This window comes from Hippocampus guttulatus, chromosome 2, assembly GCF_054856545.1.
Source record: "Hippocampus guttulatus isolate MCC_2025c chromosome 2, RoL_Hgut_1.0, whole genome shotgun sequence".
Lineage (NCBI taxonomy): Eukaryota > Metazoa > Chordata > Actinopteri > Syngnathiformes > Syngnathidae > Hippocampus > Hippocampus guttulatus.
In genome coordinates, this window is record NC_141262.1 from 14,520,597 (window position 1) to 14,545,253 (window position 24,657).

A 24,657-nucleotide genomic window follows, 5' to 3' on the forward strand; every position below is an offset into this window, starting at 1 on the left:
CAACAGATTTGTTTGCGTGATATCAAATCTTAAAATAAAAAAATAAAAAGATTTTTTGAAAAAAACAACATAAAATGCTGCTGAATCTTCAGTGTCCTTTATTGTTGGCAGGGAAGTAGGTGTGGAAATCAAAATGTACGAACACTTGCACTTGTCTGCCAGAATAAACGACTCAAACGTGCAGTTTCACAGTTGATGCAGATTCATTACACTCGATGTGATTTATGGTCATGATGTGAAAAAATTCAATGTTTCCAAGTCCCTCGGTCACAGAGCAGCTAAGGCCGGGTACACACAGAAAGATAATCCGGCTGTTTTGCCCCTTTCCAACCACAGATAAGATTGTCTTAAAAGATTTAGCTTTTAGTCGGAGGTGTGCCGTTTCCAGAGTCATCTGTGACATAAATTGAATGTAGCCAATCCAAGAAGCGTCCTGATTGATGAAAAGGTGATCAATAAAATAAACCACGTTCTACCGGATGTTTTCTTTGTAAAAAGTGGTTTTCCCAGAGGAAATATTTTCCAAAGCAAGCATTTTCTTGCCAACATCGCCAATTTACCACACTACCGCTTGCGGTCTTCTTCACTGGCGCATACCTGGAAGTTTCTCCTCGGCTTCATGTTTGTGAGATCACACGTGATTATATGAGAGGTCTGTCCCCCTTTTGAGGGCTGGATTCTAGACCGGTGGTGGAACAGAATCTTTATGCGTGCTGTTCTGTGTTGACATCAGAACAGAACACACACAATAGGACCAATGCCTGATTTTCTATCCTTAAACGTGCGGCATCTGTCACAGACATCAAATCTTTTAAAATGTTACAAATCCTTGTGTGTGTACCAGGCTTAAGATGCATTGGCGTAATCCAGCATGTGGTGGGTTGTCTTCTTTACTAGATCTATATAAAGCTCATAACAACATATGGTTCCCACTTTGAATATACTGTATATTAGCAGAGATGGGGATCGTCAGCCCGTCAGCATGATCGGTGAGCTTAGTATTTCAAGGCAGCCCAGTCTGTCCGAGTCGTCGTCGACAGGCAAACGGCGTCGAGAACGGATTTATGGGAACCACGCCACACCTGACACGCAGCCAAATATAGAATAAATTAAAAAATGAAAGTGTTGTATACCTTTGAGTTCCACAGACCTCAGTGACATGTGTCCCATGTTGTATTTTAATTCACCAATTACAACGCTGTGCATGCGTGTCTGTTGTTTTTCAAAAATGTTTCTTGATTTGGCTGCGGGGTGGCTTGTGCGGCGCCTGTGTGCAACGTAGAAATTACGCTTGATGCCGATTGGATGTCGCAGACGAGGGACGGACTGGGCTCTCCTGGCTCGGCCTGAAATATTGACGGAAACGGTGATGGCCTGCCAGATCTTGCGTCAGTCTGATGGAATGCCCGCCGGTGTGTATTACACATACGGATGATGAATTGTGAATGACAGTTCATTGTGATTAATGACACTTTTGACAAACCATCTAAAATGATGTGCTGCGTTACTTAAAAATAAAAACTTTTTGTAAGACACAATACAATGCAAAATTGAACAGAATCAAAAAAGGATGTTTAAGGATGAAAAGAGCTGATAGAATTTGGTCCTCGCAAGGTTGGCTTTGATTGGGTTTATTAATTCAATGATACGCCAGTGGGTAGGCTAATCCTAAACCCCAACCCGGCCTAATCTTAAAAACTAACCCCTATCCTAACCCGCTCGCTAAACCCAACATTCAACTCTCATCCCTTAATCTACTCTAGCCTTAATCTCTAAACCCAACCCCTCATTCAACAGTGTAATAAAATGTGGAGAAGCTAACAAGGCGATATTACATGTTGTATTGAGAGTCAACGTGTGTGAAATTTGGTAGAAACGGCAGTGAGATCACCATTCATTTCTAATTTTTGAAATCTGGAAGTTGCAAATGCTTGCTCAAATGCACTTTTTGACGTCAATTGAAATTGCTTGTGCTGCTTGCTCCATACACTACTCACAAAAAGTTCGGGATGTTTGGTTTTCAGGTGAAATTTATGGAAAATGTAAAAATTTCACGCTACAGTGATATCATATCACCGAAATACGACATTTAAGTAGAAGGATGCACTGCTGATTTCCTCATCTCAAACAATTCAGTGAAACAAATTATGACAACAATGTACACCACAATAAAAAATGTAAACACCTCAATAACTCATCATGTGTCCTTGAGCATCAATTACAACTTGACAACGCCGTGCCATGCTGTTCACAAGTTGATTTACCGTCAGCTGAGGCATGGCATCCCATTCTTCTTGAAGGGTGGCCTTCAGGTCATTGAGGTTCTGGGGAGCAAAGTTTTGAGCCTCTACACGACGACTCAGATGATCCCGCAGCTTGTCAATAGGAATCACGTCTGGAGGAAGTGCAGGCCATTCCATTTGAGGTACACCAGTCTCCAACAGCCGTTCCTTGACGATGCAACCTCGATGAGCTGGAGCATTGTCGTCCAGGAAGATGAAATTAGGCACGTGTTGTTCATGTAGGGGCACAATTACTGGATGAATGTTATTCAGGTAGTATGGGCTTGTCACTGTACCATTCACAAAGTGTAGGGCAATTCTCTACCGACTGGACACACCCGCCACAACAGTGGCGGATGCAGAGCTCTCCATCTTTTCTGCTCAATCTGAGTGGACTTTTATCATAGAACAGCACTGAGGCCCACTGGTCCCTCGTCCAGTGTAAATGCTCCCTGGCCCACGCAGGTCGTCTAGCATGCAGACCAAGCGGATGTAAATGGTTTTGAATGGTCTGACGTGACACTTGGGTGCCTCTCCCCTCCCTTAAATGTGCCTGAACTTGAGTGGCATTCATCATTGGGTTTCTCAGGGCATTGTTCACAATGTAGCGGTCATCAGTATGGGATGTGGCCAAAGGACGTCCACATCTACATCTTTCTGTGACTATTCCAGTCTCTCGGGATCTCTGTTGCAACCTACCGATGACATTCTAAGAACAGGGGCCATTTCCGTCTGAGAAGGTCCAGTTTGAAGCATCACAATGGAAAGTTACTGTTGATCCATTGTTAGGTGTCATCTTGGTCTCAGGATGTCAAAATGTGAACAGCATGATGAGGTCGACTGAACACCTAAACAGCAGCTCTCTCTTTGAACCAGGACATTTATTGGTTTTTAATGTGAATTTTGCCATTACGATCCTCCTGAGACAACGGCAATTTGTGCAAAAAGTACTGAAGCATTTAACAGTTGGACATGAGCATTCAAAAGTTTGAAGGAGGTCCAATTAAGTTCACCTGGAAATATTTGAATGCATTCTAGGCATGTCCTCAAAGTTCACCTGAAAGCCAAATATCCCTAACTTTTTGTGAGTAATGCAAGTGTCCACTTAATTAAAGAAAAAAAAATACATATCTTTGGAAAACTGTGTCCAGAAAATGACCACTGGTTTAAATTATTTCAAACTGGTCCCTGTTAATAAATTCAAAGCACAACCTGCATTTCCAACTTTAAAATACACAATAGAATGTTGGTTTGTATCATCTTTACATCCATTTTTCCATGCGGTTTTACTGCATAAGGCAAAAAATAAAAGTGCTACTTCAATTTTGTTGATCAGGTGCTGGTCAAAACTATAAATACAGCCCGTAATCCACTGAGTGGCAAACGTTTCCGAGTGTTTGCGGGGGCAGCGGACATTGATTTATTTATTTTTTTGTCAGGGCTCGTTCAAGGGCGCAAAGATGTTCACCAGATGCTCGCCAACAGTTTTAATGGTCGCTGACAGTTTTTCTTGTCTCAAAGAAATCTAGTACGTGTTTAAAATTTACAAGAAAAAAACCCAACAACATTAAAACTGTTGGCAAACATTTGGCGAACGTTGATCAAATGTTTGCGACATTAAACAAACCCTGACAAACAAATCAACATGCGGTGCCTTTGCAAACACTCGCAAACATTCACCCCTCATTGGGATGTGGGCTTGAAAGTAAAAGCCAGGTACTAAAAAGCATGCCAGTACATTGCAGAAAAAAAATGTTGAGGTAGTTTGACTAAACGTCAACAAACTCAAAACGTAAAAAATAACAAGCCCCTACTTGACGGGACTGAGTAGCGTACGACATGGTGGAAACACACATGCACTACAGTGATGATGAATTAAAACCACCCCGCCCTCAATAAAAAGTCTTGCCGGTTTGGCTACTGGAGCTCACGTTTGAGCGCATTGCGAGCAACGATCTGCTCGATGGCCACGTACGTGCCCGCCAGGAAGCCCACCAGGCCCACAAAGCTGATGACCAGGTTCTTGGTGAGCGACGCTGGCGACAAACCCTCGCCGTGGAAGGTGAGCACCTGCAGGATGGGTGGGAAGATGAGTGCCAGGAAGCTGCTGCTGACCGAGCCCACCAGCGAGATGACCAGATCCAGCTCCGGGATCAGGATGGCGAGGGTGCCTGGTGATGACAAAAACGCAGGGAAGATGTTCAAAATGTTCATTTTGTTGAAGAAAAAAAAAAAAAAAATGACTCTGCCCTCACGCTCACTACAAACCTGTATACACGTACATAGGTTCCGGGTCTATTCATGTGTCATATATGTTCAATGGTCTGTGTGCGTGGGTGCGTGCCAAATCTGAAAGTGCACTTTTGACCGATTTTCAGCGGCCAAAAATGTTCAGGGACTTGGTCCAATCAGCATCTGAGGTAGGTAATGGCCTGAAAGAGTGGGACAGTGGGGCAGTGGCCCAGGCCATGGTGGCAAGATACCTGGAATTGAAAAATATTCTATTCGAGAGCAGCGTCATCATGACTCAATTGGAGCGGAGCTTGCGGACTGATTTAGTGCTATTTTGGCGGGCTTATTTACATGTAACGGCATGAGGATAACAGAGGAAGTCTCAATAAACGCGGTGTCTCAGTTTCCCGGCTATTGGACACAATAGAGAAGACATACCATTTAAGACACTGCTCCCTGTGCAGCCTGAAATATACATCAAAGAGGTCTTGGTGGAACTGCAGCTCACAAAGAACTGATTAAAATCTGAAGTTCTCGCCGGGCCATGAGTAAAGAATGCACAATTCCATTTTTTATTATTCGCAGCTCGCCTTCCTCACCCCTCCTAAAAATCAGCAAAGCCAGGGCTTTCTTTAGCAATAACAAAAGATTATATCTAGTCAAAGGACAATCTACTTCTTGTCTGAATCAGTGTCAAATGTCTCTATTTTTACTTCTTGAAAGGCTTCGATGTTATGTTAGCATTTCATGCTCCCACGGGACCCTCTAACATTCAGCAGGTGCTGTGTGAAAAGAGGTTTAATGTCAAACTCTGAGCGCACACACACACGCACACACACACACACGCACACACACATTCAGTGACACAGTGTCTGCACCTATGGACCTATGGTTCTTTGGCAGATGACATCACGCCTAGTGCATTGTGTATTGAGCTCCATGTTAGGGGGATACCAGTAGCGATCACTGATACTCCGTTGCCCAGGGTTAGGGTTAGTGATTCAATAATTATTGATATCAACTGATAACATTTACTCATATCTTGATACAATTTGTAGACATACCGCCCAGCCCTACTTGCAAGATTCATTGTAATCCAAGTGCGAAAATTGTGACTAGATGTTCGCTTTTCCATGCCCACTCGAATGCCCATTCAAATCACAACCAATTTAGGTAACGCCTGAATACAATACAATATGTTAATCTACCTGCAGAGGGATAGGTCTCGTTAAGGTCTAGGTTTAGATTGAATAGGAGTACAAATGAACTTGCGACTAGTTTATTACCATGGTGACAAGTACAGTATATACGGTCTGACAAAGACGCTTTTGAACGCAATCAATGGCAGCCTGATGCCAAATTAACCCAAGGGCCAACGCCAAGGTCGACTTTCATGTGACAGCAAGCAAAGGCGTCACTCGGCTCTGGAAGGACGCCCTTTAAAAAAACATTTAAGACTTTTCCGCCCTTCAATCCAGGTGGGAGAAGAGGGGGCTGGGGAATTTGGGACCAAGTCTATCTCAGGAGACGAAGCCCTGTTTTCAAGTCAAAGCGCTAATATGTATGAGTGTGGCTAAAAGGCTCAGTCGACGTCCCCTCAGAGGCAGCAATGGCACAAGTGGTCCAGGCAAGTCACATTCATGGTACAAAAACAAAAACAAAACAAAAGTCACAGATTTTCTACATTCTCCGGCTACCTAAGAGACAACGCTAATGGTTTATGTTGCAACGCTAATAGATGAGTGGCATTATGGAAAGTCACTGTCATCTTGCAGACCCTCCCTAGTTGTGGTAGCTGGTAAAAGCTAATGCTATATGGAAGAAAATGTCTATGTAAGATAGAGGTGTGCTGTGGTTTTGCTAGCTAACTAGCTAATGCTAAAAGTGCATGTTAACGGTGTGTGTAAATTACAGGTGTGCTGTGGCCATTAGATGAAATGAATGCCAACAGCATATGTAAAATAATGTGAACGTAAAACAGAGGTGCGCTGTGATCATGCTAGCTAGCTAGAGCAAACGTAACCGATTCCAAAATAGGTGCACAATGCTAATGCTCTTCGTTAAAAAAAAATCTCTCGAACAAGCTTCAGAGAACCTATTGACTGGTCTTCACAGACTTCAAGAATAATGACGATGATGATGGATGTGTGGCAGAAAAAACAATAGCCGTCAATCATTTTTGTTAAAAAAAAAAAAAAAAAGACGGGATGAGATATAGAATGTGTCCACTGAGATGATCCGTCTTTGCTCAAAATACGTCAGTAGACTGATAAATGACATACATGTTTACCTTCAGACAGCCAGAGAGAAAATGGATCATTCGCTGCAAATGTCCAATGAATGTTTACGTAATGCTTATTATAATCAATCTGGGGGTAACATGACGCCAGCAACTATAAGAAAAGTGATGAAAAAAAATGACAAACTAAGGGGAAGATGGTACTTTGTGGCCTATTGGCCGATTAACTTCCCTGCTGTCTTAACCAAGCTGGTTATCTGAGCCTTAGATTTAACAATTAAGTTCCCAAACCTACTGGTTATTCCAAAGCGCAGGACTGACTCAATGGTTGCTCTATAAAAGATCAACAGAATGCTACTGCCAACTCCAAATATCCTCAGACGACGCAAAAAATGAAGGCGCTAATGGTTCCTCGGACAGACATTTGATACATGTGTCTGCCAGTTAAGCCTGCAATCCATATAAATCCCCAAAAAAGCCTGATTGCTGATAAAGCCAAAGTACTGTAAAGTAAATAATTATAATTAAAATTATTTATATTATACATTAAGGACATTTGGGCGGCCCGGTCGTCCAGTGGTTAACGTGTCAACCTCACAGTGCAGAGGTCGTGGGTTCGATCCCGGCTCCGCCCTCCCTGTGTGGAGGTTGCATGTTCTCCCCCTTCCTGTGTGGGTTTTCTCTGAGTACTCCGGTTTCTTCCCACATTCCAAAAACATGCATGGCAGGCTGATTGAACACTCTAAATTGTCCCTCGGTGTAGGTCTCCCCCGCCTACTGCCCGAAGATGGCTGGGATAGGCTCCAGCGCAACCCTTTGTGGATCAGCGGATCAGAAAATGGATGGATGGATTCATGACATTTGCAAAGTTACCAATTTTTTTTTTTAAATAAGTCATTTTTGTAGAGGACACTGTTAGAAGAGAGGTATGAAAATCTCAAGTCCTGTTTGATGTACATGAATTGTCTCTTAATATCAAGACAACCACATTTATGATTTTTGGGAATCAGAAAAAAATAAAAAGGGAACATTATTCTCAGAATTTGTAATGTTAATATTTCATGAATAAATCCATACAAATATGCCCTTGAAACATTTTTGAAATGAATGACGTCTACCTCGATGTGTAAAATGGGAAAACACAATCAAGATTACCAGGAAAAATTTGCATCAGACTATGAGGAAAACAATTTGGAGAAAAAAAATGAACTTTATGGTAGCGCAGTGGCTCTCAAACTGAGGCCCTGTGACCGGGGAGAGATGAAATATTCTCTGCAATTTTATTTTAACGGCTTGAGAGGATTGGAAGCAGAGACGGAACTCAAACATCCAACCAGCAGCAGAAGGTGAACCAGCTCATAGTAAAGTTAAAGGTGAACAAATGTCTCAAAAGCGGAAAGCTGGGAACACGACAGCCCCATTGAGCGGCGGCACGGGGATCCCCCGAGGCATGCTACCTTTGGATTGCAAGCTCGCAAAACATTCCTATCTAGTTGCCATCAACAACTCAACAGTGCACGCAAATCCCTCTCGAGAAGAGACACCAATGAAACGAGCGTACCCCACTTAACTCATTCACTCCCAAAGACGTTTTTAAACGTCTTTTCAGACTTGGTTCAGAATTGGCTGGTACTGAATGAGTTAAATAGGAATTAGTTGTTTCATTAGGATGAGTTCAGATTAAATAAGTAAAAAACATCACTGGAGGACGGTCGGGAACCAGGAAGCGTAATGTGATCACCTCAAAGAATGAAGTCCAATGAGGCATTCGCTATGCCTGCGTTCAGAAAACGATTCGTTTGCAAAAGCAACTCTTCTCGATGCCCAGCCTTCCTCATCCCAACCCGAAGCCTGTCTTCTGAATTCCACATTCAACCCACGACAGTGCTAATTAAATCATGGGCTGCCTGTGGAATGACCTGCGGACGTGAAGTGGTGCATGTATGCATTTATTCCCTTTTATTGGCTTATCAACATGAATGTCGGTGTGAGTCGCTATAGGGTCCAAACACGGTTTAATGAAGGAAAGTCCCGAGGCGAGCGCAAGCCGGCGCGGGGGATTCTGCTGCAGGTTTGCCCTTGACTCTCTCGCAAAAATTCCCACAATGGATGTTTATCAAGAGAAGGTGGAGTACGCATTCAGTAAGCAAGCACTTTTGGGGTCGCTTAGAGGTCTGCATGAACTCCTCCCTTGAGAATAATTAAAAGGTTCAGTTTTTATTGAAACTGTTCAAAAGGGAGAGATTCAAAGTGAGCAAAATAGATCAGCAGAGTAATATAAGCATTCATGCAAATCTTGGGTGCGCAAACACAGCTACTTTGTCTGAAGACAAAATAGAGGGGTTAGTCAAGGAAACGGTTTTTCAACCCAGCCACAAGGGAGCAGTGCCCTCCCCCGGGGGTACACTGTTCCCTCCTAGTGCCGGTCCCAAGCCCGGATAAATGGGGAGGGTTGCGTCAGGAATGGCATTTGGCGTAAAACGTTTGCCAAAACGAACATGCGAGTTGATAAAACGATTTCCATACTGGATCGGTCGGGGCCCAGGATAAAAACGACCGCCAACAGTGCTGTTCACCTACAGGGTACTGTTGGAAATTGGACTACTGTTGGTCAAAGAAGAGGAGGACGATTGGTGCAGAGAAAGAGGGAAAAGAGGAAGGTTAGAAGTATTGGTCTGAGGTTAGGAACTCTGAATGTAGGTACAATGACAGGGAAAGGCAGAGAATTAGCTGACATGATGGAGAGGAGAAGAGTAGATATTCTGTGTGTTCAGGAGACAAGGTGGAAGGGCAGCAAGGCTAGAAACATTGGAGGAGGCTACAAGCTGTTCTACCATGGTTTAGATGGGAAGAAGAATGGAGTAGGGGCGATTATAAAGGAAAAATATGCTAGACATGTAGTAGAAGTAAAACAAGAGTCAGACAGGTTGATGTGCGTGACGGTAGAGATAGATGGTGTGATGATGAATGTAGTCAGTGGGTATGGCCCACAGGTGGGCTGTGAGTCAGAAGAAAAGGAAAAGTTCTCGAATGAGATGGATAGAGTCACACAGCGCATTCCCAGGGGAGAGAGAGTAGTGATTGGAGCAGACTTAAATGGTCATGTAGGGGAAGGAAACAGAGGTGATGAGGAAGTGATGGGCAAGTTTGGCCTTAGAGCTAAGGACTTGGAAGGACAGGCAGTGGTAGACTTTGCCAAAAGAATGGAAATGGCCGTGGTAAACACCTATTTCCAAAAGAGAGAAGAACACCTGATAACTTACAAGAGTGGAGGCAGGTCCACACAGATAGATTATATTCGATGTAGAAGAGGTCATCTGAGGGAGGTTGACGACTGTAAAGTGGTGCCAGGAGAGAGTGTAGCCAAACAACATAGGATAGTAGTGTGCAAGCTGACAATGGAGGTGAGGAAAAGGAAGAGGGTGAAGACAGAGAAGAAAATAAAATGGTGGCAATTGAGGAAAGAGGACTGTTGTGAAGAATTTAGGAAGGAGGTAAGGGCAGTTCTGGGCAGTGTTGAGGAATTCCCAGATGATTGGGAGACAGGCAAGAAGGTGCTAGGTGTGGCCTCAGGACAGAGAAAGGTGGACAAAGAGACCTGGTGGTGGAATGTTGAGGTTCAGGAAAGTGTACAGAGGAAGAAATTAGCGAAGAAGAGATGGAGTCAGAGTAGAGGATGCAGAGAACAGGGAAAGATGGAAATTAATGACTCGCTGTGGCAACCCCTGAAAAGGGACAAGCCGAAAGGAGAAGAAGTCAAGGAAACGTTTTTTCAGCGCACGTAGAAGAGCCCTCAACTTTGACTGACAATGCAGTTGAGATTAATTCTTTACAAAGCCTGTAATTAAGGGGATTTTTTTGAGGTGAACATATTTAATCTACTTGCAACAACTGATTTATATAGCACCATTTACATAATGCCTTTCAACTGACCCAGGTATGTACATTTAATATTTTTATAAATGTAATTTACTCATAATTACAAACCGAGGATGTTTAAAAATCACATTTAATAAAAGAGGTATAAAACAACGTAATGAAGCTCCTGCCAGCTTATGGGATGGTGAATCAGGTTGTTCGTCTCTGTGTGCCCTGCGATTGGCTGGCAACCAGTTCAGGGTGTACCCCGCCTACTACCTGAAGTCAGCTGGGATAGGCTGCCCGCGATTCCTGTGAGGATAAGCGGATAAGAAAGTGGATGGATGGATGATGGCTGGATGGATTTAAATTGACCCACGTTACACATTTTGTGTGCAATCTGACAGACGGAGAGAAAGTTGGAGGACCTTTGGTGTACAGTATGTACCAGTAGGAGCAGTAAACCATGCACTCACACTGTGCAACCGGATGAGATATTTACTCGCCCACACTGAAAAAAATGCAAGCATTTCCGAGCATAATGGTCGCAGTGTCGAGCCCTGTTAAATTAACTAATTTCAGCTTTGCCTTATGTCGGTCTGGTAAACTGTCTTACGTTACCTTAACCCTACATTTAAGATACAGATAGCGTTAAATACAACAATGCGTCATTTTCAATTTTTGGACATTGAATGCTTTCAAAGTAGGGGATGGAAAATGGACTTGACTTGGCTCTTACACACCAGTTTTGAAGGCTGTGTGATGTTGCGGCCACAGTGCAAGTGCGGCAGAGCTGAGGGGCACTAACGAGATGCGTGGTGCTGGCGGGGGGACACGTGTACGTGTGCATGTGTGTTGGAGCAGCCCAGCACAATGAGAGACAGACAGACCGACCGACAGAGTGGAGCTTTTCCTCTGTATGTCTGTACTGTACGAGTGCGCATGTTATTTTCCATTTACTTCTAGTTTCATCTTCCCAGGGAGCTGTCAAAATACATCAGCTGGCCGCCCATGGAAAACCTTCATGGGGGAAATGCTGAACTATCCTGAATTTTGAAGTGCAGTGGAAACGCAAACCACATAGATCACAGGAACTTTTTACGACCAGGACGTTGTGTTACCAGGAACTCAGAATTCCTGGTCTTGTTGGTGGAAAAGAGACAACAGTGTGTTTTGCTGCTCCTCTGGCCTTTGTGTGTGCCATTTTGATGATGATCAATTATAAAAACCTGACTACTAGTGTTGAGGAATGGGAGCGGTCAAATTGCTCTTAGCCCTCCTTGGACACAGGTTCTTTTATCTCTATAAGGTGGAAGAAGACCCAACACCACGTCGTCTTTTCTTCAGTTTATCACAACGCAACACAAATCGATTCGGGCTCCTGTGAGTCTCAGATTTCATCAGGAAGCGTCAAAGAAACACATCATGAGATTATATAGAGACAATATGATAATGAGAGGCGGGGAGGTACGCCTCTCATGCAAATCCCCGAAACAAAGAAAGTAACAGGTCATCTGACCCGGTGTGGCTGGAAGAAGTTGGGAGCGGTGAGGTGAGACCAGACCACCACTACCCACCATTTGGTGTGATGGCAGGAACACAGATACTTGAGATAACAGTTCCTCTTTTGATGTTAAACATGTCCTGTGGGGGGGGGGGGGCCCTAAAGTGGTGGGGTTCGAGGGCAGTAAAGGTGATTGTAAAAACAGTGAGCAGGAAATACCTTCAACAGCATTCTACATTGTTTCTTTCAAGTGTCTGAACATACACAACTAACAGAGAGGAATAACACCATAATCATTAAACCTAACTACGTAAAAAGTAGAGACAAAGAAGGCCAAGCAAAGTTCGATCTTGATATGATGACAAAGTATAGACCACTGCTGCTGGTCACAGATCTTGAGATTAGGGTTCCTCTTTGAGGGCACTTGACAGCATTCAGGGACTTTTATGAGGTGGTGGAGGCAAGAAAACCCTTGGGGGGCTGTTAATTAACCAAGTGAAAATAGGACCTAAACTTCACACTACATTCTTTGTTTTAAGTACTTCAGCAGATGTTCAGGACAGAGACTAGTGTCAATAGTTCTCATAGCAAGATGAAATTCCTCAACAATGTTCTACTACTACTTCTAGCGGAATATTTCCTTAACACTAGCGACACAATTTAATAAGTACTCACATGTAAATATGACAAGGACGGCGCGGAGCACAAGATCAACGGCCCTCTCCCAATGCTCTGGCACGCGGGCTACGGCCGACGGGATAAGGATCTCCGCGGGGACGTAGAACTGCAAAGCGAACGTGATGAAGATGCCGAAGCAGTAGAGCAGCTTAACAGCCTGGTAGGTCCTGGATGAAGATGAGGGAGAAGGAAGAAAATGAGCACCGGTATACTACAGGACAACAAAGTATCAGTGACCTGTACTTTCTTATGTGGGGACACCACAAAAGGGAGAAACGGGAAACACAGAACAAAACAGAAAGACGAAAGACTGAATTGAACGTGTGTGTGTGTGTCTGGAGTGGCCATATGTCAGATTTTACTGGAAGAGTGCAATAAATCTCAAATGATGTCCAGTTCTCTGGTTCTGCTGGTAATAAATGGCAATTTCTTTCTTTTTTTTTGTACAACTGACATTTAAATCAAGAGCCGGTGGTAATTATGTCTTTGGTCTTGTAAGAGAACGGCAAGTTGTGAAAAGAAGTACTCTCAAATTTAACAGCGGGACTTGTGTAAGGTTATCACAAATTTTAGGTTTATTCTGTTTCCTCGGAAAGCCAAATAGCCCGAACTGAATAGTGAATGTTCAGCGCTGCACACAAAAGTTGCCAAGATGTCTCAAAAATGCCACGCAGGTCTTCTTTCAGTCACAAGTAAATGACACCCAAACTAGAGTAAATGTAGACACTTGTGATGTCTTCTTACCAGCAGTTGGGCAGGTTGAGGGTGATACTGCCGCCAATGTCGGCGCCAAAGCATATATAGCCGATGGTGCCCAGGCTGATGTAGAGGAAGGTGACAATGCCCATTCCCAGGTAAAGGACCAAGGGGAAACTCTGTGGCCTGTGCATCTTGTTCTCCAGCGGGAGGACCTTGAGACAACAGTGACAACTGCATGTCAACCTATTTCCCGTGTGCGTGTCGGCGTATGCATTGACCCCTTTCTTTGTTGTTCTTGCACGTACCACTCCGATCCCTTCAAAGGCAAAGATGGCTGTCCCGAAGAAGAGCGGGTAGTCCTTGGCTTGGCCCACCAACGGAAGGTCAATGGGGTATTTGATGTGCTGGAAGAGAACAATGGAAGAGGAAACAGGATTGATTGTTTCATTATTTATTGGAAATTATTTAACCAGCAAAGCCTCATTGAGATTAAAAAGCTTGAGTGTCCAGGCCAGAACAACATTGGACACAATAGCCACAACACAAAATTTGGATACACTCACGCTATCTTAAAACACTTATTTGAACCCAAAACCGTTGCTTGAACCTCTAACCCAGGCTTGAAACCATAAGCCTCGTTTGTAACTCTGACCCAGACTTGAAACCCAAACTCAAGTTTGAGATCCTAATTTGATACCCGAACCTCAGAGATTCTAACCTGTTGCAATTAACTTCCATAACAACTCTATAACCATCATCATTCATATATTATGGCTCCTATATTTGTTTTTATAGTTAGATGGATAAGATAAATGAATCATTCCATTAGGGAATTTGCTATTGCTGCATTTCCTTGATGGTCAAAACAGCAATATTCACACTTTTACCAATAACAATTCAGTTACAGGTTGACTCAAAGTATATGAGATTTCAACATGTCACCGTCACAAATATCTGTCTATGGATTTGCCTTTACTGATTCTGTTCTGATTCTGTCGCCTGCAGCCTCTCGTCCATGGAGAGTGTGAGCGTGTGAATGTCAGTGAGTGTGTCACAAACTTCAGTTGCACTACTGAAACTGAAATGGAAGTGGAAATAGTCTAGTTTCCTGTTTGTAGATTACAGTGGGGTGGAAATGAAGAAATTAGTGTCAAAATGTAGTGTGTGCGTGGTGCGCGCCACCTGTCACCATGTGCATTGAGAGCGTGAGAGCAGTGCACAATTGCTCATGCCCGCAGCTTAGAGGGAACACTGCACACTTCTGATGTTTTAATTTGGAGCCAGAACTTAACAAAATATGTTTACTATTTAAACCATTGGGAAATATAAAACGTCACTGAACATTTGACATCCATAAAACTCCACTCAACGTATCCCACTAAGAATATTTAAAAGTAGTGAACAGCCAATGCTCTCTAGAAAAGCAACCCATACCACAATGTGTTGCGCCAATATAGAAAAATGAGTGAGTACAACCGCTGATTAAAAACAACCACTTTGAAACACTGGCTTGAAATCATACTTGTGTGTGGCATCCCCAAGTTGTTATATTATTCTTAATGTTAGCTTGATCTTTAGGTTTGGTTTTTCGGCATTCTAATGTTCAATCAATCTACTTATGATTCACCGCCTGTGCCCAACCATTTTGAATGTTTTGGAGTGACGTGATAGCTTTTTATGCAAATGTCCAGCAGGCATATCTCACAGGCATTTTTGAAAAGGCAACTCGTATGTCCTACTCACAATTCACATGTGAGCACAGAAGAACCTTAAAAAAAAACCCCAGTGGTGTTTACCGTGATGGAGTAGAAGTAGATGAGGACCAGGCTGGTGGCCATGACCAAGTTGGCGATAAGCGAGAGTGGCGCCAAGTACTTAAGGTTGGGCGTAAAGACCAGAAGGATGAAGGCAGGCAAGAAGCAGAGCATGTAGAGGCGTGAGTCGAAGCTGGGCACCAGCACCTGTGTCTGGTTGCCGCCGTCTACCTGGCAGTTGAAGGTGGTGGCGTTGGCTGCCTCTACCACCTGCCAGGAAGGAAAAACAAGGCCAAAAAGCCCCCCACTATTAAAATAAACAAACAAAACGTATTTTTAGTTATTAGGGCTGCGTGATAAATCAACATGATTATGTATTGTGATCGACACAAGATCAATATCGAGACAAAATGTGTTCATTAAAATGTTCAAAGAAAAAAAAAATTAAAAATCTGGAAGAAAACTTGGACCCCAGTATTCTACGTGCTGTAGACAGAGCCCTACGGTATGACATTAGATTTATACCACAATTACAACTAAGGAAAAGGAAATTTAAAGAACAAAGGCATTTTTAAGCGCAGCCGAGTCGACAAGTGCTCGTCTGCGACGTGCCTACCCTAAGAGGAAGCTCAACCATAGAAGTGTGTGCATGGGGTGTACGCACGCTGAAATCAAGTTTGGTTTAGTTTTCTTTTAAAAAAAGACCCATTGCCTCAGTGCAACTCTTGCAATAAGATTATATTGTGTCAAACTAACACCTCCAGATGGATACATGGAGTACAAGTCAAGGAGTTCCCTGTTTGTGATGTACTAGCTCCGGTGTTTTTTTTGGCCAGCTCCAACTTTCAGCATCACCTTGAAGTCTGTTGTTAGGTAAAATAACACCATGTCCTTTGGCAAAAAATAACCTGCTAACAAGTTAAGTAGAGCTAGTGGACACAGGAGGAGGACATCGAGGAAGACACTAGTTACGACCACACAGTGAGTACCAAACACAATCTCCTGGTACTCATGTGAGGAGCCCATGAAAACAAATCATGTGCACCCTTGGACATAATGTCATCATAAAATGTATTCTAACAAAATTAAATGCGGCAAATATAGTGGTAACTACCTGTATGCAGCCATTATATTGGATTATAACAATCTGTAATAATAGTATCAATCATTGTTTTTGGGCAGTGGTTCTCGAACTTTTTAAACCAAGTACAAACTAAAAAAACCATTCATTTTACAGGAAAAATAGTAGGAAAAAACGTCATAATACAAAGGACAATAACATAGTGGGCCTAAGTGGTCTTAAAAAAAATTAAGCAAACGTTTTTTTTCTTAAAATGCACTTGTATTTATTATTGTAAACCAGTGCGTGATTCTGCACAATTCAAACATTAAAACTAATTAGCTAACTAAAAAGTAATTATCACACTTGAATGTATTGTAAATATCGAATGAAAATCACATTCCAATAAATGTTTAGAAAACAGTTGCCAAACATTTTTACGCATTTTTAAATACATTAAATATGTATGAAGGTAAGTGCTGAAAAGGTGTAAAGACTGAGATCAATTTAATACCGAATTGTTGACATATAGCATGAAATTTTTCTTCACCCTCTCAGTTGTGCCTTTTTTTATTTATTTTTTGGTAGGGCAAGGCTAAAACGCAGACTGTCTGATGGAACCAAGGAACAGCATGTGTCACCCTATCCTCGCTACATAAGTGCCCTTCTTTCATCTGGGGCTATACAGCACACTTGCCACATCCTTATAGATAATAACTTGGCCCATTTCTACCAGTGCAACATCATGCAGCAAGCCATCAAGCTTTGACCAAAATAGATTTCCCTGAAGTGAGATGTGTTTTGTTTTTTTTGGGGACGACAGTGTCGCTGCCATGTACAATGACCAGCCCATGTCGCAAGATAGCAGTGAAACAGGAGGGCTTACCATAACCAAGTGATGTATCGGCTAACTACATTCAAATGCAGCTGGGAGATTTTTATACTCTTTAGCCACATTGGCTAAAATGTTTCATGACCCAATGCTAACCTTGCTTGGCGACACGTTTACAACAAGAACTTTGGTGTGACATGTCAGGGATAAAGGGTCAAATAACATTGGACACCTTCCTTTTCCCAAGTCAGAGAAGCACTGGAAGAGACGATGAACTCGTTTGTTCAAACCCAAGCCAACGAGAGCCGCGGCTCAATGATGAGGGAGACCCAGTGCAAGTTACCATGGATTTTAGCATTTCATCGGAGCAGCCTTCTACTAGCCGCGAAGGCAAACATCGAAGTAACTGTTGCTGCTGCACGAGTGTGGGCACTCACTCATTCGGGGTGGACCGGCTTTTGAAACTTGGCTCAACTGTATAAATTTGGTTTGCGTGGCTTTATTAATGAAGCGTAGCAGTCATTCCAGCCTTGTCTAAGAAGTTGAAGGAGGACATTGTGAAGGAAATAAAAGACATCTAATTTTACTCCACCGGTACAGTATGGTAAGTGGTGTGTACGTGTTGGTTTCTCTCGAGAGTAGTCCCAATGCATTGAAACGAGACGAGTCATTGGATAAATGCTGGTTTTGTCCCGCCCATCGGACGCTCAGCGTCTCTGGGAGTCTTTGGACAGTGGGCGTTTATCGGCTGGCCTGGACGCTCAGCTTTTCTGCATGATGATTGGATGATCTGTCTGAGGCTGAATCTCTTTTTGATTGACAGTGAAATGAGCCAATCACCGATCTTTTAGTGTAGGCATCCGTGGGAGCATTTTTCAATTCTCATTCTGTTCTGAGTTGAACTGAAGACTTCTTCTAATCATCTTAGCGACACTCTCTTTGTTAAAAACGACTAGTGACAGATTAATCTTTTATTTCGGATGTGTTTTATTGTAGTTGCTTGTGTTCGACTGACTTTTATCACCCCAGTTAAGACCCTGGAAAAGACACCTTGTTGGTATGGCAGGGTCACAGATCATTTTCTTGAAAAGGAACGGAGAGTAGAATTCACATATAAATAAACGGACACATTTTATGATGTAGCTCGAAATTGAGCTTCCCCCCTTGACTGACCAGCATCCGCCACTGCCCCCCAACATTCCATAAACATGCATGGCAGGTTAATGGAACACTCTTGTTCTAGGTGTGACAGGGAGCGCGCGAATGGTTGTTCGTCTATGTGTGCCCTGCAATTGGCTGCCAATCAGTTCAGGGTATACTGCCCGAAATTAGCTGCCCACGACCCTTGTGAGGAGAAGGGGATTAGAAAATGGATGTATATGTAATATTTCTAGCTTGAAAATGTGTTTCTACTTAGTTACCACCATTAGGACCAACAGCATAATACAATACCATTGTGCGCCTAAGTGGTCACAATAACGAGGCAGGTGGGGGTTTTTTCCCCTAAAATGCGCTTGCATTTATTATTGTGAGGCACTGCAACATGAAGCACAATTCCACCTTAATACTGTGCTTGAATTTATAATCATGAAAATTTACTCCAATAAATGTTTAAAACACATTTCCAAAACATAAAAAAACCCTGCAAAGTCATTTGTGTATTTTTTAAATACATGAAATAAGTTGGAAGTGTTAAAAACATCGGCAAACAATTAGTACTGAATTTCTGACAGACAGCGTGAAATTCTTTTTCAGTCAGAGGTATCAAACTCGTTTTTGTCGAGGGCCACTTTGGAGTTGCATCTTCCCTCAGAGGGCCAAATTAATGTTTAATCATCACTTAGTATGATTACTTGTACACAACAAATTGATGGACTATGAGTTTTGAAATCAGTCAACTACATGTTTGTTGTTTGTTCACTTATTGTTCAAGTGAGTGTAAACATGGTCAGAAAACGATTGCAAAATCTCAATGTTATTTATTACACATGACAATTTGACATTTCGGTCCTGATTTTAGAAAGGATCATGGAAGTTAACATACATGATCTGCTTTCGCGGGCCACATAAAATGATGTGGCGGGCCAGATCTGGCCCCCGAACCTTGAGTTTTGACAACTGTGTTCTCAGTTGTTCCTGTTTTTGGGGGGGGGGGGGGGGGGGGGGGGGGCTCATTCCTAAAACAGGGATGAGCTGATGCAACCAAGGAACAGCATGTGTGGCCCCCATCCCCACTACATAAGTGCCCTCATTTCATCTGGGGCAATTCGGCGCAATTGCCACTTCCTTACTGATATTAAGTTGGCCCATTTCTATCAGTTCGACATCATGAAGTGTTATGTGTTGGGCCACAATGCCTCTGCCAAATGCATGCATAACTGGTGCGCGTAGCAAAATTGCGGTGAAACAGGCAGCAACCACCGCCACATAAACACCTGATGTCCGGGTTAATTACACTTGAATGTGGAATGGGCTTAAAACTTTCATGACCAGTGCCAACCCTGACAAAGGTATTAATTAGCAGACTCGCAAAAGGACCGCGAGCAGAGCAGCTTTCCGTACAGCAATTAAAGTTTGATCATGACAGGTAGTGCCAAAATGTTTGAGTAGCGGCCAAAATTCATTTGTGGTGGCCCGCTACAGTTAAATATATATGTGGGTAAAACTCCAGCTGTAATGTCTTTATGTGCAGACCTGATCAAGAACATAATTGTTCAAATCATGAAGGCAAATCACAAAATGTCCATAAAATGCAAAACATCGTCCCCATACGATCGCGCTGATTAGATTGCTGTTAAGTCTAATCTTGATACACGTTTCATTTGAATGTAGTCTGCCCCACAAAAGACATTTCAGTTAAGTGGTGTTTCTGTTTCAACACTATGTCAAAGGAGTACACACAGTACCGGTAATTAAAAGATATAATGGAGTAATAAGAACGATTGAAGAATGTTGAGTCTGGTGGCGAACAAAGAGAAATTGGGATCCTATGTTACCTCTGTGTGTTAACTACAAAATAGAATGCGAACAAAGTAAAGCAAGAACTGCTTCTTACGAATACCACAAGTTATAAAATCAAATTGTGACAGGAAAACCGAAGTGATACTTTATGGCATTATCGTTTACTTCTCTTTACTTGAAGCGTCGCGCTGCAAGCCCAGCTGGAGACGAGCTGTGCGGAGCAGAGCTGGCAACGGGGCTCGAGAAACTTGGCATCTGCCGATGGCCCACCGCCGCAACTCGCGGGATGGTGGACTTGGTCACAACCTGAGTGGAGTCCATTATCCATTTTGCAGAGCATTATTTGCAGTCGGCTAACAACAAAGTGCTGTCACCTGTGTTTACCTCACAGTATCCCCAAACGGATGACATGGCTCCTACTCCAGCTGCCCGGAAGGCATTTGTCGGGCTGGTAAGGTGTATCAGTGTGTTAGTAACGGAGCATCTTTTCATGTACAAGTACAAAAGTACAGTATCAGCACTGACGATCAGTACAGCCCTACTTGAATCTCTAAACCTAGCTAAAATCCCATCTGAATTCTGGCGATCCAAACCCTGGCGTCAAACAAACAAAGTACAATGCCTGAAGCAGCATGACTGAAAACCTGACTATGAAACAATCATTTTTGTTTTAGACCCTAATCCTGCCTTGAAACCCTCAATCTTTACCCTAGTTTGAAACTTTAACATGGGCCGTTAACCTTGATTTGAGAGACTAAATGAAGACATAATTGACGTCTTGGTTCCACTGTTCTTCATTGATAAGTTAATGGCAATGTCTGAACCAGCGTGACAACAGAGAGGCACTGCCATCTAGTGGCCATGCAATACCGTTTATATAAATAATGTAGTAGATGATGAGGTCCAAGTGTGGTGCAAAGAGCAGGTGTCAAAAGTTCACCATAGTTTTACTTTGCAGTACAAGTTTCATAGAGTAGAGCTGCGATGCCAACAGTGACAGGACAGAGTGACCACAGAAAAAAATGGAGGTTTCTGTGGTGAATGGAAAACCTTTGTCTTTGTGTGTGTGTGTGAGTGTGTGTGTGTGTTACCTGCTTAACATTGTCGCTCAGGAAGACAAAGTAAACGCAGCAGAAGCCGAGCTGGGTGATGATGAGAAACAAGTTGACTGTCCGTCTAAAAGGAAAAGACACACACATTAATAATAATAATACATTTTATTTATAAGCGCCTTTCAAGACACCCAAGGACACTTTACAATAACAAAAAACACAAAACAATACGGGTTGAGCAGCGGCAGCCAAAACGTTGATTATAGTAAGCTTATACAATGGGTGTAAAATTGGTTGCAATAATAACAGCTGTGTAATTTTATGATGCTGGAGAATGCATACACATTTTTAACCTACTTTCCCCAATGCGAGTGTCTCCTGAGCCACGAAACATTCTCCATGCTGTACTGGACCGCCTCGCCATACGTCAGAGACGGCCTGTTCATCCTGAAATGGCAAAACCTTCTTTTGACAAGACATTTATGAAAACAAAAGCTAACAAAATAACCCCAACTAAATTTTTCATTCATTAAAAATCCTTTAAAATACACAAAAATCAACTGACTTACTGACGATTACAGTTTGTTTCGGCTTGACTGACAATGAGGGACGAGTGCCCGGGCTGGTGACGAATGACGCACCAGCAAAATTTTGCAAACTGCCCACTTCTGGAAATGAGCAAGTTACGATCCAATTTCAATGCCCAGGCATTGTCTTTGATGTCTCCAACACGGCCGTCGAGTAAGCACACCTGTTAGCTTGCTGCTACAGCATGCTGGTGTATCTTGTCTTCTATGCTATCTGCGCCAATGTTTACCAAGTGGCAAGAGCATACTTTTTTGCAGTCTAGGGAACCAACTTTTATGGAAGAAATGGCATGTTTGAATTTAATTATGGCTCTTTGCTTGTCCCTCGCCAGGCGCCTCGACTCATTTCTGGACAAATCCAATCGCGACGGCATCCTGATTCATGGTGAGCAGCCAAAATTATGTTACTGTGGATCCACTTTCAGCGTTGGCATACAAGGTGTATTACACGACACTCAAAGCCTGTATCTCACTGAGCAGCGAAAGTTGGTGTTTGAGTCAGGGTTCGTTCAAGGTCGCAAAGGTGTTCGCCAGACATTCAACAACAATTTTAACAGCCGCAAATAGTTTTTATTGTCGCAAAGAAAGCTTGAACATGTTCAAAATTTTAATTTGTTTCATGAACATTGTTATTTTAGTTACTTTTTATTTTAGTTCGCTAACAAAAATGTTTTGTCAATTTTAGTTTTCTTTATTTCATGTTTTCATCAACTATAATAACCTTACTCCAGAGGGAAGAAACAAGTGAAGAACCAGGTCAAAAGGAACCAAGTCTACTCTTTTAACTCTGAGCTGGTTTTGTATTAGTTTAGTTTGAGTATATATTTTTTTCCATCAGTAAGAAAAGCCACATTTCCCTGGCATCCCTGGTGCCAACATCCAACCACCATTTTACATCCATTTCAGTGAACTGTAGTCACAGGCTGCTTTGTAAACAGACACACACAATTTGGTGTGGGGTTTAAAATTGAAACAAACGCCATTGGGATCAATCTAGTGTGAAAGGGGTTGTCATGTCATACTTTGAGTTAAGGACAAAAAAAAAAAAAGTATCCTGGATAGGCCATATCATTGCCCTGTAGCAAAGACAAATTACATTTAAGATTAGTTGTAGAGTGTAAAGACAAACAACAACAAACGAGCGTGTGATCACAAAATGAAAACGAGGTGAGAGCGGAGTTTACTTTGCACTGAGGTAGTGGGAACAGTCGACCAGCACCCTCATACAGTGGAGCGCGATGAGGCCCATGCACAGCAGGCTGACCGGACCCAGCTGGACACAAGAACACACGGGACGTTTTTCAATAATACCCCGTATCATGTCGTAAGAGCATCACACAGCCCTACGTTGGCACAGGGAGGAGTCACGGCTGCCTCTCACGGAGAAGTTGCCTTTTTTATCAAAACCTTAGAAAATGTTATTTTTTTCTCAACGGCAGTGTCACTTAAATTCTATAGCCGAAAGATTTCAGTGTAGTTTTACATCGTACCTTTGCACAGAAACAGCAAGTATAAAAAAATGTTTAATGATCTATTTTTAACAATGCTGTCTGTGTTTTTAGATGTCACTGCAGCTTTTGATATTGTGGATCATGAGATTTCGTCATCATGGTTAGAATTAGATGATGGCATTCAAGACATGGCTCTGGAATGGTTCACATCATATCTTACTGAAAGACATTTTTTGGGTGACCCTTTTTTATCAGTTGAAGCACTCTTTACTTGTGGAGTGCCCCCGAGGCTACTTTGTTTTCCTTGCATATGTTGCCACTCAGTTCAATTTTAAGGAAATATCAAATCTCCTTTCATTGTTTTGCGGATAATAGTCAAATATATACTGTATGCTGGTCACATCTAAAAGTGGTTCGTTCCAGTCCTTTCATAACTGTCTGAGAGAAGTGAAAGATTGTCTGAAATCTAATATTGTGAATTTAAATGAGTATAAAACAGAACTAATTGTGTTTGGTGAACAATTTTTCCCTACTCAGGTAAGACGTGCCTACTGAATTTCATATGAAACAGGCTTTAGGTAAAGAATTTAAAGGAGGCTCACCACAAGACCTGCATTCTTGACTGCCAAAGGCAGACCCAGCAGCCCGGTGCCAATGTTGCCCTTCAGCAGGTGGATCAGAGTCTGACAGAAACTGCACAAGTGTAAAAGAGAGTCACAGTACCGGTAGCTTTCCACATCACACAACAAGGCCTGTTGGGCATTTCTACTTGGCTACGTACGATGTTCCGGTTTGCGTGCCGATCCTCTCGTAGTGACGCTGTGTTCGTGAGGGTCCTGGAGGGGAAGGACACAGAGCATCCAGTTCTGATGGGTTCTGATCAGAGAACAGAGACCCTGCAGAAGGGTGAGAAAATAAAGCTCAGCAGGACATCCTGCCTCCACTGTACTCTACTGTATTCTAAATTCAGTACACTGCTCTGCATAAAAAAAATAAACAAGAATGCCAAATATTTTCCAGATCACCTTTTCGCACTGCAGACAGTGGTACCATATATTTTGCCCCATATGCTGAAGTTTTTCCTCATAAGCGCTTGTGCTATTATTTGGGGAGGCTGTTTTGCCAGGCTACTAGCTAGTTACTACTAGCTCCTACCACTTAGCATTAGTGGATCATGTAGATGTATGAAGTGCATGAACGAACTGTCCGTTGACATAAAAATAAAAATGGCAAATAGTGAGTAAATGCGCACCCTTAAATCCTGTAAGAAAATAAGACATTATCTTCATTACTGTAAGTAAGTAAATACAAATACTCTAACCCTACACTTTTTTAATATGCTTTACTACTGTACAAATCAGATTTCCAAAGAAATTTCTTTATTTTTAATGAAGCCCAGTGTTATTTACGGCTTAACATTGGAGCAAAAACATTAACACAATCATGCTGATGAAGGCATTTTTAAGAC

At 42.5% G+C, this 24,657-nt stretch overlaps 1 protein-coding gene across 4 annotated transcripts in view; it reads right to left on the minus strand.

Moving 5' to 3' along the window:
• Positions 1-75: 75 nt before the first annotated feature.
• Positions 76-24,657, minus strand: part of slc36a1 (solute carrier family 36 member 1) — a 32,640-nt gene continuing 8,058 nt past the window's right edge. Inside the window, exons 3-13 of one of the 4 annotated variants that reach the window (XM_086138053.1) lie at positions 23,971-24,085; positions 23,792-23,882; positions 22,923-23,011; positions 21,509-21,598; positions 21,191-21,275; positions 15,478-15,516; positions 15,289-15,366; positions 13,798-13,896; positions 13,538-13,704; positions 12,791-12,960; positions 76-4,453 (exon numbers count right to left, since the gene is read on the minus strand). In XM_086138053.1, coding sequence (XP_085994179.1) covers positions 4,200-4,453; positions 12,791-12,960; positions 13,538-13,704; positions 13,798-13,896; positions 15,289-15,366; positions 15,478-15,516; positions 21,191-21,275; positions 21,509-21,598; positions 22,923-23,011; positions 23,792-23,882; positions 23,971-24,085 — 1,277 coding nt within the window. In that variant the 3' untranslated portion in view covers positions 76-4,199. Of the gene's footprint in view, positions 4,454-12,790; positions 12,961-13,537; positions 13,705-13,797; positions 13,897-15,288; positions 15,517-21,190; positions 21,276-21,508; positions 21,599-22,922; positions 23,012-23,791; positions 23,883-23,970; positions 24,086-24,657 lie in introns of all 4 variants that reach the window. The other 3 variants (XM_086138044.1, XM_086138035.1, XM_086138062.1) reach the window with 3 other exon arrangements.